The sequence below is a fragment of the Urocitellus parryii genome, chromosome 4 (genome assembly GCF_045843805.1).
Source record: "Urocitellus parryii isolate mUroPar1 chromosome 4, mUroPar1.hap1, whole genome shotgun sequence".
Taxonomy (NCBI): Eukaryota; Metazoa; Chordata; class Mammalia; order Rodentia; family Sciuridae; genus Urocitellus; species Urocitellus parryii.
The window spans coordinates 61,527,487-61,541,331 of record NC_135534.1 but is presented as its reverse complement, the minus strand read 5'-3'; the positions used below and the strand labels follow the sequence as shown (position 1 = coordinate 61,541,331).

At 37.1% G+C, this 13,845-nt stretch overlaps 1 protein-coding gene across 1 annotated transcript; it reads right to left on the bottom strand.

The window, feature by feature from the left end:
- Nucleotides 1-9,053: 9,053 nt before the first annotated feature.
- On the bottom strand, nt 9,054-9,998 carry LOC113191261 (olfactory receptor 52P1-like). Its single transcript, XM_026400934.2, has one exon. It carries the CDS (start codon nt 9,996-9,998, stop codon nt 9,054-9,056), a length of 945 nt encoding a protein of 314 aa, XP_026256719.2.
- Nucleotides 9,999-13,845: the final 3,847 nt, after the last annotated feature.

Here is a 13,845-nt window from a genome sequence, read left to right as displayed (position 1 = left end):
TCTTTTAATAAGTTTAAAATGGAGAATGTAAAAGAGTCTCACAAAGTTAAAAATATTACAACATTAATATTGCTTTAGTTGTTTATCAACTTAGTCTGTTATTTATATTGCATCAATTTAATTCACATTCTAATTTAGTATGTTTCCAATTTATTTTTAATATAAGTGCATTATTTTTAAGTTTCTTATAAATAATTGTTTTTATTTTAGCTGTTAGCCAAATCTTGAAGACAAAAATTAAGAAAACAACAACAAAGTTAAGTTTAAACAACATAAACTGTGAATGACATTTTTGCTAATTTAATTCATTCTAAATATGTTAAGAGTTTAAAATTGGAAGGCATATCTGCTAAAATCTTCTGTAACAATTAACATATCACAAACTGTGTTACTCAGATATAAGTATTTTATATTTCAACTTCATTTCTAAAGGCACAACACAGTTTACTGATAGGCAACTCTCCTGGAAGGTCAACGTGGTGTAGTAAAAATAAGGCCTTTGGAATATTACATTTCCAAGGTTGAATCTCTGCCCTGTTACTTATTCTGTATAACTTGACCAAGTCATTTAAGACTTTGAGCATCATTTCCTCATCAAGAAATTAGATGAAGCATACATTGCAAAGCTTATAGAAAGGATTAAATTGCCCATTAAATCCCAAGTATACACTACATTCTTGTTACTAACATAATTCTTTAAAGTTTTGGTACTCTAGAAATGCAAATTTTCTTCTTTTATATAAAATGCAAAGTTTAAGTGAGACATGAGCAAAGTAATGTTAGCTTTGTTTTTGTTCATTCGTTTCTTGAAAAGAAGGGTGGCTAGGATGCCATGGGAAGAACTATTTGATGATCCTAGTGATTTTGTTCTCTGATATTTTTAGATTCATTATATGCTTAAGGGAGAAATATTTCATGTTATAATAATTAGATATCTGAGGAAATAAAGTGTGATAAAAAGTAAAATGGGCATTTTGGTTCAGTCAAGGAAAGGATCCTATCCTAAGTGTTGCTTCTGGACAGAAAAGACAACACTGTGATTCCAGAAGCTCACTATCTGTTTTCAGTAGAAACTGAATAATCACTTTTGGGGAATGCTGTTTTTGAAAATTTTTCATGTGGTAATGGCCTTAGGACATTATCAGAATTTCAAGCAATATACCAAGAATTTATCTATCAGGAGCATTACTATCAACAACTCCATCAACATTAACTAAAAGTAAAGGCATCATCAATTCAGGCATAAAAATTTGAAGGATATTTATCATTTATATCATTTTCTTTATAAATATGTTTTATAAAGATTTGTAGAGAAATGAATTAACAAAAATACGAGGATTTCCTAGAAAACCGATGGCAAGATTATAATACAATAAAAGTAACTGGTAGTTCATTTCAGGAAAGAAGACCAACTCCATTTACATTAGAAAGCAAAATTTCATTATAGATAATGGAATCATGTTTTGAGTCACAAGATCATGCTAAACTTTGCTACAACACTCAATAGCTATGAGTTATTAGATTATTTGCTTATCTCTTTTCTTATGGGTTCTTTTTAATTATACATGAGAATAGAATTCATTTTGACATGCTTATAAAGGTATGGAATATAATTTGTTCTAATTCAGTCCCCAGTACTTCCAAGTCTCTCCCTTCCTCCCATCCTCTATTCCCTTTCCCCCATTCCTTAAAAATGTCACTGGTTACACTAAAAATTACAGAACCTGACATGGTCTTACCAATGTTATTGGTAGTGGTATTTGATTGAAGATTCAAGAATATTTTTTTCCTACATAACATATTTTTTGTGTCTCAGGATTTTCTGGCTTTTCCCTTCCCTCTTTTTCCCCCTTTCCCTAGAGTAGTACCTGCAGAGAGTTGTGAGTCTGGTCACAATGAACTTGAGACCTGCAAAGTGTACTTGAGGTATGTGGAAGACCTGCTTATCTTCAGAAGAAGGTGGAATGACTGAGTATGAGGGAGATTTAAGCAGAGTTCTTTGCCTTACTGGGTCCCAAGTGAATACTGTTCTTAGTTTGGATATTCTAAGGATAGCACATGTGACAGGAGTATGGAAAGCTAATTGCTGGTGTGCTGTGGGAGCAGGGTGGTGTGGCTTACAGACCCAAGAGAGGAGGGAGTAGGGAATCATTTAGAATGGAAATCAGAATGCTGGAGCAACAGAAAGATTATAGTCAAGACAGTGTTGCTCACAGCTATAATTATATACAAATTTCTCTAGAAATTTGTCTAAATCACTTGTTGACTTTTTTATTTTTGTACCAAGGATTGAACTAAGAGACACTCAACCACTGAGACACATTCCCATCCCTATTCTAAACTTTCTTTAGAGACCGGGTCTTACTGAGTTGCTTAGCGCCTTGCTTTTGCTGAGGCTGACTTTGAACTCAAGATCCTCCGGCCTCAGCCTCCTGAGCTGCTGGGATTACAGGCTTGCATCACTGAGATGTTTTTATTTCTAATGATCTTGAGGATTTCATCAATAAAACCTTACCTGGAATCAAGAATCTTGGTTTCTTAGATGGGATTAAAACCCACAAAAGTGTTGGGGAAAGATCATATAGTACTTGGAGGTAAAGAAGATATGCAAAAAGAAACATAAAGAGAGTGGAAATAAGAGCAAAAAGGAACTCTAGACAACAAATATTGTGCAAAATTAAGTTTAGGAGAAAATGAGTTTGGAATGACTCTTGGCAGAAATAAGAAGCTGAACTTGTGAATAGATTTAAAGGAGGGAGAGCAAGTACGGACAACTGTTTTGCTAGAGAAACTGAAGATAATCACCAGAGCTCTGTTCATTTTTATGTCCCCAGTGCCTGGTAAATTGTAGATCTTCAAATATTTTTCTATGAGCAAATATGCATGTACACATCTTTGTGCATTTACACACTCACTATGCTTTTTCATCAATCACGAATAGGCCTGGACCATAGGCTGAGAATGATATTGCCAAGGATAAGTGACTTATCAGAGCTTATCAGAGTCTTCATTAAACCATATCCTACAGCCTACAGTATATTCAGGACACTCAAATAAATCTAACTTTTCCCACAGTAGTTACTGACAACCTGGATTAATTTATTATAGTGGTCTAGTAAAAAATCTCTTAAAAAGATTTTCGGCATTCTTTTCCTCAGTGCTAGTTATCTCCTTGCAGCCATGATGCTCTTTCTTTTTGGATATACCACATATTTTTATTTTGTTTGGTTAAGCTATTCAAGACGATGTTTTGATTCACATAGTGAAATGGTTACTATGTGCAAGCAAATAGTATAAGTATCATCCCACATAGTTAACTTGTTTGGTGGTAAGAATAACCTAAACTTCACTAAGAAATTCTAATTTTTCAACATATGATACCATATTATTAACTATATTCCTCATTCTATGCATTAGATCTCCAGACATTTCTAAATAACTGCAAATATGCACTGTTTGACTCACATCTGTCCATCCCTCTTTCCATGCCTGATAACTACCTTTCTACTCTATTTCTATTGTGTTTGAGACACATGCATGCACCAAACATGCATACACACACACACACACACACTCTTGATTTCACATATAATGTCATGCAATTATGTGACTTTTTGTGTTTGTCATATTCAAGTTGGCATAATGTTCTCCAAGTCTGTCCTTATTGCTACAAAGGCAGAATCCTTTATTTTAAGGTTGAATGCAATCTTTTAAAAACACAAACCTAATTGTTGCATCACACAACTAAACCAGTCAGGGTCACTCCAAGTGAATTTGGACACAGAAATAAAAACACAGACACAGAAAGTACCTTTACTCTGGGTTCAGTGACCACTCCTCAGCCACAGCTCCACAAGGGGAGCAAGGCAGGCACGAAAGGGAGCAAAGAACATGTGCTGAACCCTTTCACTGGGGAGAAGCCATTCAAATGAAGCAAGAGGCCAGGTTTCAGGAGATTGAGTCTAGCTTCCAGAAGTCTTGCTGTCAGCAGGTTGACTGACATCTAGGAAGGCCATGCCCATCTCTTGTGCTGTATGGGAAACAGACAGAGCCAGCAAAAAGACACATAAGTTGCCGGCCCAAACAGAGGGGAGATGTGGGTTCAGTCCACCCTGTGCGCTGAATGCTCATAGTTCACACACACATAGCACACGGCTGGCTTGCCACATCTACACACTATCATTGCTCAAAGCTAAGGGGCACTCTTACTTCTCATGTGGCAGCTCCCAATACCTAATCAAACTTTCATTGTCCTCCTCTTGTTTTTGGAATGAAACTGAGTATATCCAGCATGCACTGCCCACCCCTGCATGCTACTGCCCAGTCTTTCTCAATGGCTTTCCCATCACTTTTTAACTCTAACATACTAGTCAGATTACTTCAGTCCTTTGAAGGTAGGTAGTCTATCCAAAGATCCACACTTGTTCAAACATACTGATTTCTCTCCCCTAAACATTGCCACCCTGTTTCCATGACCACTCTATTTTTCTTTATCTAGTTAACTCCCATTTTCATTCAATTAATATCACTTAAAAAAATCTTTTCTTGATTCCCCAGACTAGATCAAAACTCCATGTTGTGTTCCTCATAGAAACTCCTTATTAATCTGCCCTTACTAGTACTTAAGATCCACTATAATCATGCATTAAAGTATCATCTGATTAAGTTATGTCACCTCCATCAGAATGTGTGTTCCCTGAAGCATACACATTTTGTAAAGGTAAAATTTCTAAGCTGATTCTAAGCTGCAAGAGTCTGAGTTAAAGTGTAAAAGATTGGGCATTGTAAAGCTTCTAAATTGAAAGGCTTGGGCTAAAAATAATAATAATAGGCCAGGTATTGTTAAAATTCCTCTGCTACCCCCGGAACCTGTAATCTCTGTAGCTGTTAGAACAATACCTGAACTGCCCAGTAAAATATTTCCATTGATTCCCTGGTTGTTTATTAGCTAAGGGCTCCAAATAGCTCAGACATAGGCATTGCAGGACCTAAACCAATCAGTTTGAATGTGTACCCCACTTAGGAGCACCAATCACCCCTGTCCAATCTGTTCCCGCCAATGTATGCACTAATCATGGCTCAGGGTTGTTGTCCAATTTTCCCGTGCCTAAAGATGATTTGTTCTGATGTATGCAAAGCCCCCCACCCTCTCCAAAAAGTGTACTTAAGCTCTGCTTGACCTCTGCTCTGGGCTCTGGGCTGCTCTCCCTTCCTGAGTGAGCCTTGAGCCCCAGCATGCTGGTTCAATAAAACTTCCCCCCTGCAATTTCATGAGGCTGGTCTCTTGTGTGGTCTCTCCCTCCGACGCTCCGCCTGACCCTTACAATTTATTTTATCCACTTTTTGTAAGAATCTAGCACAACATGACACATAAATATTTGTTTAATGATGACATAAAGAGTCTGCATATTTTCTCTGTCAGCTAGAATTTAATGGTGATTTTTTTTTGAGGATTTGGTTTTATTGTTGCTCTCATTAAATATTTCCAATTTACAGTCGTTGGTAGATAACTGGTAAGTGCTAACACTGTAGCTTATATTTATAGCTAAATATATTAGACAGAACCAAATTAATCTTCAGTATTAATGGTAGGTACAAGATTGTAGTACAAGTATATAGTACAAGATTGCAGAATTGTCCAATCATCATCAGGAAACAGTTAACAAAATGCAATAGTTCCTAGTTCTATATTTCCCTAGGAAATCCTCTTTTTGCCTGGGAGAGATTTGTCCTCACTCTCTTATTATTTTTTCCACTATCTTAATAAACGTCATTAAAAGATATCTTTATGCTTTTTTTTTCTTTTGATACTGAAGATTGAACTCAGAGTAGCTGTGCCACTGAATTCCATCCCCAGTCCTTTTTATTTATTTTTAAAAATTTTGAGACAGATTCTTGCTAAATTACTGAGGATGGCTGGGAACTTTCAATCCTCCTGCCTCAATCTGTGGAGACACTGGGATTACAGGTGTGCAGCACTGTGCCTGGTCCTTTATAATTTTAATTAAGATAAATTATAACTATCATTTGAATAGGAGTTCTAAAATATAAATATATCCAAATATCTTCTGGCTTTATTAATTCACTTAAAATTAATACAATGGTAGCTTCACCTTCAGAATATAGCCTCCATTGCTCTAAGATTTATTTTATTTAAAAAAAAAAAATGCTTCCCCCCACCCCCTCTGGTTAATTGTCCTTGAACAATTAATTACCCACTCCAGGAAGGAAATGCCTGCTGAGGATCTGGGAAGTGAATATCTCTCAAATTAACAATTGAATCCTTACATACCTTCAGGATGGTTGCCTTGGGGCCCCCTACCAGAACACACCTGGAATGTAACACTTGAAGTTCCTTTAAAAGGCTCCAGTCCCTCTTGATGAACAGAATCACAGACTTTGGGACAGAGTTCTCTGTTTTTCTCACTTGCTAGCAAAGCAATAAACCTTCTTTTTCCTTTTTCTCAAACCATGTTTATTATTATTATTATTATTATTATTATTATTATTTTTTAGTTGTAGTTGGACACAATACTTTTATTTCATTTATTTATTTTTATGTGGTGCTGAGGATCAAACCCAGGGCTTTGCATGTGCTAGAGGAGCACTCCACTGCTAAGCCACAATCCCAGCACCCCCTCTCCTCATTATTAAATTGGCATTGATTCACTTTTGGAGACACCGACAGGGACTGAGCTTGAGCTTTCAGTTACACATTCACTAAACATATGCTTACGTAGAATCTGAAAAAGAATAGTCCCTAAACATGGGATTAAGCATTTTTGTGTTGACTCAAATCCAGAGTAAAAAACTTAAATAATGTGCAACCTTGGGCAAACTATTTAATCTCTATAAAACTTAATTCATCATCTATGAAATCAGAATAATTTCTACTTTGATGATTGCTGGAATAATTATGTAATTAAAATATTATGTATATCATATATACATATATATACACTACGTCTAAATCATATATTATTAAATGTATAAATGTGATATATGCTTTAGAGCTTATGTCAACATTTTGTATATAATTTGTAATAATAATCCATCATTTCAGGTTTTTCAGTAAAATTTCAAGCACTTACTATTATTATCTGTGTTTTATATGCTTTCACTCATTTAATCCTTAAAAGTCCATGGAGAATGAAATTCCTTGACCCCAATTTTATTGATTGTGACGGTATGTCCTAGAACATTTCAATAACTTGTATGAGTATACACAGATAGATGAATGAAGAACTTCAGCACTTTGTCTTCAGAGACCTTTAATTTAACCTCTTAACTGTGCTAAAACTCAAATTGACAAAAAGGCACATGAAGAGTTAATTACAACAATTTTTTTCGGTGTTGTTGTTTTACAATACTGATAGAGTTTTTGTCAGTACAACTTGAAGACATTAATATTTCAGTAAAAATGGAAGAGTTTAAACAGGAGTTGTATCTGGAAGAACAATTAATTCTTCACAGGAAAGAAAAGAAGGGCAGAGAGGAGAATTTTAGCATAGACATAAACATATGAAGAGATATGTTGATTGAAAACAGGTGTGAGTATTCATGGATAGGATGACATGTGAAAGGTATATGCAAGAACAGAAGGAGAGACATTTTTTAAAAAAAGGATTTCTTAAAATTCTGTTTTGTTATACTGGATTTTGCATGAATCTGACATAATCAAGGGTTTCTGCTCTCTCTATATATATTGGGCATATAACTGTAATTCCAATATAGAGGATGAGATAGACATAGTAAGTGAAATCTAATACTGTAAAAGCTTCAGTGGAAATTGCTGAAGTGATTCTCATAGGAAATAAAATCTGGAACAATAGTATATAAGAGAGCCTCAGGGAAAAGGAGACAGAAAGAAGCCCAGACCACTACCTTTAGGAACCTCCTAGATTGAATAGAAAGCAAATGGTGAGAAAAGAAACACGCAAATAATACTCTTCAAATAACAAACTACTGTGAACATAAGATCAGTTCAATGAAATTCAACATGCATTTATTGAGTGCTTCTGGAATGAGCCAAGGAATGAAGAAAGGAATCACACTTAGGGAGTAAATGCTCAAATTATTTTGTAAAAATACTTACATTCTTTTTAATAATTTCAGTATTTCTTGTGGCATGATTACCCCCAAATATAAAATCAGTTATTTAAAATCATAGATATTTCCTTCAATAAAAGGTATTAACATGTAAAAGTTAAAGAGCTGCACGCATGAATCACACTCAGTGACCTGAAGTCAGCTCTGAGCATAGTTACAAATAGGTATTGTCAGGCATGAAGCTGGTTTTCTTTTAAGAGATTCTGTAATAAAGGTCTAAAGAGGTCACATGTGAACTCATGTAACTAACACCAGGCACAAGTTGCTATTGGTGGAAAGAATGTTTGCAGTCTGAAAGCAAAAGAGGTTTTAAATGTTTGCTGACTTGATTATTGTAATGCTGAACCATTCCATGTTAACCAAGCTTGTCCTTTCCATCAATCCCTTGAATATGTACAAAATTGTTTAATGCATTCAGGAACACTAAAAATCAGTTATGTTGCCCCTTCTGTAAAATATTGACAGTGATCATTAACTGTTTTTCAATTGATTCCTCATGGGGAAGTTTTTGACATTTTCATGACTTTCTGTCCTTTTTGAATCCTCCTTGTTTGAAAGTCGGCTATTATCCCAATTATACTACAGGTTAGAAACAGCAAGGACAGATGAAGACTCATCTACTACTCATCCAATTCCAACTAGGTTCCTAAAACTCAGGTGCACACAAAAAATATGATGCCCATTGTTTCATTAGGATTGGGGAATTTCTTATGTACTTCTTCTTCCAGGATAAATAGCATAAATAAATGATAAATTTCCTTGGAGGAAAAAAAGAAAAAGAAAAACAAACAAACAAACAAACAAACCCTTAAATATGGGGAATTCCAATCCAGACGTTCATGTGCTCTAGCCCTGGGATGCCCATCAGTAAGGTATGAGAAAGGTATCAGATATTGACCCTCTTCTCTTCCTATTCTGTTACTACCACTGCAATTACTGTATGATCAGACAACCTTTGCCCTTAGAGAACTAAGAACATGCTCCCGAATTTTCTTCGTCCTAACACCATAAACAATGGGGTTCAGAAAGGGGGGTACGAGAAGATACATATTTGCAATGAAGATGTGAACTTGGGGGGGCACATTGTGTCCAAAGCGGTGAGTCAAAAAAGTAAAAACAGCCGTGGAATAAAAAACAAGGATGACACAGACGTGGGAGCCACATGTGCCCAGAGCTTTAAGACGGGCTTCTCTGGAGGGAAGACGAAAAACTGCACGGAGGATTAGAACATAAGAGAAGACAATGAAAAAGCCATCACAGGAGCCAATCACAGAAGCCACACTGAGGCTGTAACGCTTGGTGGCTCCTGTGTCCACACACGCCAGCTTCACCACAGCCATGAACTCGCAGTAGGTGTGTGCGATGATTCGAGTCCTGCAGTAGGGGAGCTGCTTGAGCAGGATGGGGTGTGGGGAAAAGAAGGCTACTCCCCTCACCAGCACTGCAGCTCCCATTTGGGCAATGCGATTGTGGGTGAGAATTGTGGCATGGCGCAGTGGTTCACAGATGGCCACGTACCGGTCAATGGCCATGGCCAAGAAGAAGCCTGATTCCATGGCGGTAAAGCTGTGGATGAAGAACATTTGAGCCAGGCAAGCATCAAAGGCAATGTGGTGAGCTCCCAGCCAGAAGAGACAGAGCATGCGCGGCAGCGTGGACGTGGACAGCACCAGGTCAGTCACTGAGAGCATGCACAGGAACAGGAACATGGGCTCCTGGAGACTCCGCTCTGCCCTCACCACAGCCAGGATGGTCACGTTCCCCACCACAGCCACCACATACATGGAGCAGAAGGGAATCCCAATCCAGACGTGCAAGTGCTCTAGCCCTGGGATGCCCATCAGCAAGAAGCTGCTTGGAGATATTTCGGATTTATTGGCTGGTTCCATGGTGCAGCTGCCCTCTGTCTTCTCTGGAGGAGTCTTTCCAGTTAGAGCAAAAGTATTCTGCCAGGGTCATTACAACAAATCTGAAAAATGAAAAACGCATCTGGAAGATCCGAAGCATTACATTAGAAAGCTTTCCAAATTTAGAGAGAAAAAAAAAAAAAAAAAACAAAAAAACAGTGACACTGAACACAAACTATGCAGCCAGACACAAAGTCAAGAGATTCTTCAGTTGTTTTAAAACCTAATTATCTGTGAGCAATAAAATAAAAAATTAATTCACATTTTTAAATGATAAGCTATATTAGCTTTTGTTAGAAAGATTAAATTTTATAAGTGGAAAATCTTCAAATTCATCTATCCTGAGTTCCTTCTCATGTCAACCTGAAGGACAACTTTTTAGCTGACATCTGAGTACTCTCTGCTAAGGGTATGCATTTTGTAGAGGGTCCATTGCACTTTTATTATTTCTTAGTACTTCCCAGAATCTATACCCAGGACACTTGAGATGGTATTGGCCCCTTAGCTCTTGGAGCTCTGGAATGTTAACATATATCACATTTTTATCAATTTTTCACTTTTTCAAATGAATAATTTCCCAACTCTACCCACCTTTTTTATACCTAATTTTTAGAAATCCTAATTTTCTACTTTTACTCTTCTGTACCTCCCATAGTGTGCCCTGTGCATCTTAACTTTCCTTATGGGTATTATCTGAGTGTACTAGTCATAACAAAGACCACTGTTTCTGGTATTTATTTTAATATTTACAATATTGGTGTGATCACAGTTCTTATAATTTTATATCAAGTAAAGAAGGAAATTAATACTTATTTGTTCCTGACATGAGTAAAAGTACTGTCCTAGAACGTTTGTATTTGTTACTGTTAAGCTGCAAAACTATGCCAGCTAAATATTATTTTCCAGGTTGATTAATTAAAAAATAGAAGCCCAGGGGTTGGGGATATAGCTCAGTTGGTAGAGTGCTTGCCTTGCACACACTAGGCCCTGGGTTCAAACCCAAGCACCACCCACACACACACACACACAAAATATAGAAGCCCAGAATATTACGAAATAGTGACTCAAACACAAGAATTCTAATACAATTCTTTATGACTGCAGAGTTCATATTATTCTTCACTATGCCAAACTCCATCTTTACTCTCACAGATATTTAGTGTGTAGACACTTATCAATATTTTGATTATTTCAAATGTCAGATTTCTCTTGATAATTTTTGCAATGTTCAAAACTTTGTACTTCTATTTATCAAATTGTGCTGTATTGTGTTATGTAATATTTTAAGTTTATTTTTAAGCATTTATCACTGTCTTTACCCTCCATTTGATCAGCATTATCTGCTGCCTTTGTAGGTAGGTGTTCTATATCTACATGTAAGTAATATAAATATACTATTAAAATAAGATTAGGCCAATAGCACAGTTCTTTTTATCTGCCTAAATTTTTTATTGATTTAAAACATAATTTACATAGTATTGATTAATTAATGACAAATATTTTGAACTTAACCAATCATGAAATAACAAGTAATGTATTGTTAAGGTCTGTAAATAAGTCAAAAATAACACCTGGTATTTTGCCAGAGAAATGTTAGAGTTCGTAAACAAGTCTGGATGGTGCCTGGCAAAATGTCAGAGGGAGTGGTTTGAGAAGTAACAAAAGTGAGCCATTAAGTGTGGAGATTCCTTATTGGTTGACTGATGTATCTAGTTTATGCTAATTAAGTAAGCTGTGCAAAATGTATAAATAGCTCTGTTGCCCTACAATAAATGGCTCCTATTCCTGCTGCATCAATCTACAGAAGTTATTCGTCAACCCCCGGTTAGTTTGCTGCAGCCGGACTGCGGCAGATGGTGGCCCGTACGGGGAGCCCCGGGACACTCGGGGGTAAGTGACGAAAAAAAGCTGCCCGTCCATAGATAGGACGGGAGCAATCCGCTCGTCCCTAGGCAGATAGGGCGAGAAAGGAAAGAGAGAGGAAAAATGGCCATTTCGAGAAAATGGAGAAGATTGATACAGTATGTTTGTGTCTTGTTTTGTCTAAGTGTATTGTATTGTCTTTATGATGAGAATATGGAAGGGGTGAAAAGTAAATTACTAAGGGAAGAAGGCACCCCAGTAGAACCAAGAATAATTAGGGCATGTGTTGATAAAAGCCCGGGAACTCTAGTCAAGAAGAAAAAGAAAAATAAAGTTCAGGAAAAAAAGGATTATCAGGAAAAAAGTTGCAGCAAAAGGCTATTACTAAATACTTTTCGTTACCGGAGGGTGCGTGAATCGGAATCTGTGCAGCGGCTGCCATGTGCGCAAGCAGGTCATGGTGCAGCAAGTACCTTCCAAGCAGCGGCGGCAGCCGGCTCTTCCACTGCCGGGAGCCCAAATCTAGACCTGACCTGGAGGCACAGTCTCCCAGGCTCTTGCTCCCTGTGCCCGAAGCAGTTTGAGTCCGGACACTCCCCAGGGCCACCCGGGGATGCCTGGGACACTACAGCCGGCAGAAGACGCGATGTTTGGTCATTTCCAATGCCAATAACTAAGCTACAATGGTTCTCCCACACCTGGAAGCTAATGAGTAATGAGCACTATTAAGGCTTATTTCAAATGTAACAAAACCTTGAGATAATGTACTAAATTGTTCAGAAGGTTGTTTTCTTAGTGGAATGCTACAGGATTTTCTTTAGCCAGCGTTGCAGAGTTCCTGCCTTTGTCCCAGTGCCAGTGAAAACGAACGTGGAAGAATTTCCAGTGTTGCTGAGAACCGGAGGAGACTTTGGCTGAGAACCGGACAAGACTTCGGATCAAGCTAGCTGCCTGCAGAACTTACCTGGACTGTGATTTACCTGGACTGTGAGTTATTCTATTGAGATACTGCATTACCTGGACTAAGACAACAAACTGTAATGTACAACAAATTGTAACTCGGTATCTTTGCAAATGGTGTCATTGCTGGTATAATTTTTCCAAGGGCTTCTTGCATGGATCCATCAAGTGGCTTGGTATTGTTACATTTTGTATCCTCACTTTCTGTTTGTAGCAGGTTATTTATGGTGTTTCTGTAAAAACCACTATGGTCTTTATTTAAATTAAACAAAAGGGGGAATTGTTAAGGTCTGTAAATAAGTCAAAAATAACACCTGGTATTTTGCCAGAGAAATGTTAGAGTTCGTAAACAAGTCTGGATGGTGCCTGGCAAAATGTCAGAGGGAGTGGTTTGAGAAGTAACAAAAGTGAGCCATTAAGTGTGGAGATTCCTTATTGGTTGACTGATGTATCTAGTTTATGCTAATTAAGTAAGCTGTGCAAAATGTATAAATAGCTCTGTTGCCCTACAATAAATGGCTCCTATTCCTGCTGCATCAATCTACAGAAGTTATTCGTCAACCCCCGGTTAGTTTGCTGCAGCCGGACTGCGGCAATGTATCCTGTGTATATTAGTATAATTTGTGAAGTCTGGCCAAGTGTCCCATATGCTCACTTTATTCACTATTTGTGAATAAATGTAGCAAATATTGAACTGATTAGATGCTGGATTATAAATACTTTCAGTGTTAATTGAAAATTTTCTCATTCTGACCTGGGCTTTCTAAAATGATTATTTATGTAATTGCATTTAATTATTATGATATTTTGCTCCTAGAAAATAAAGTACATTAAACCTTAAAGGTTTTCAAATTATACCAGCAATCACCTGCTTTTCTTCCTTTTGTTTCTATTTCCAGCAACGATTCTCCCTTTGTTTTCTTTTTTATTAAATGCATTTATCTCCATGATAAGGTTTAAGTTATTCTATACCTATGAATTATAGCTCATTCCTCAGTTTTCTAGT

What these genes read in the sequence shown, in the direction of transcription:
- LOC113191261 (XM_026400934.2), bottom strand. Translation starts at nt 9,998, where the DNA reads ATGGAACCAGCCAATAAATCCGAAATATCTCCAAGCAGCTTCTTGCTG.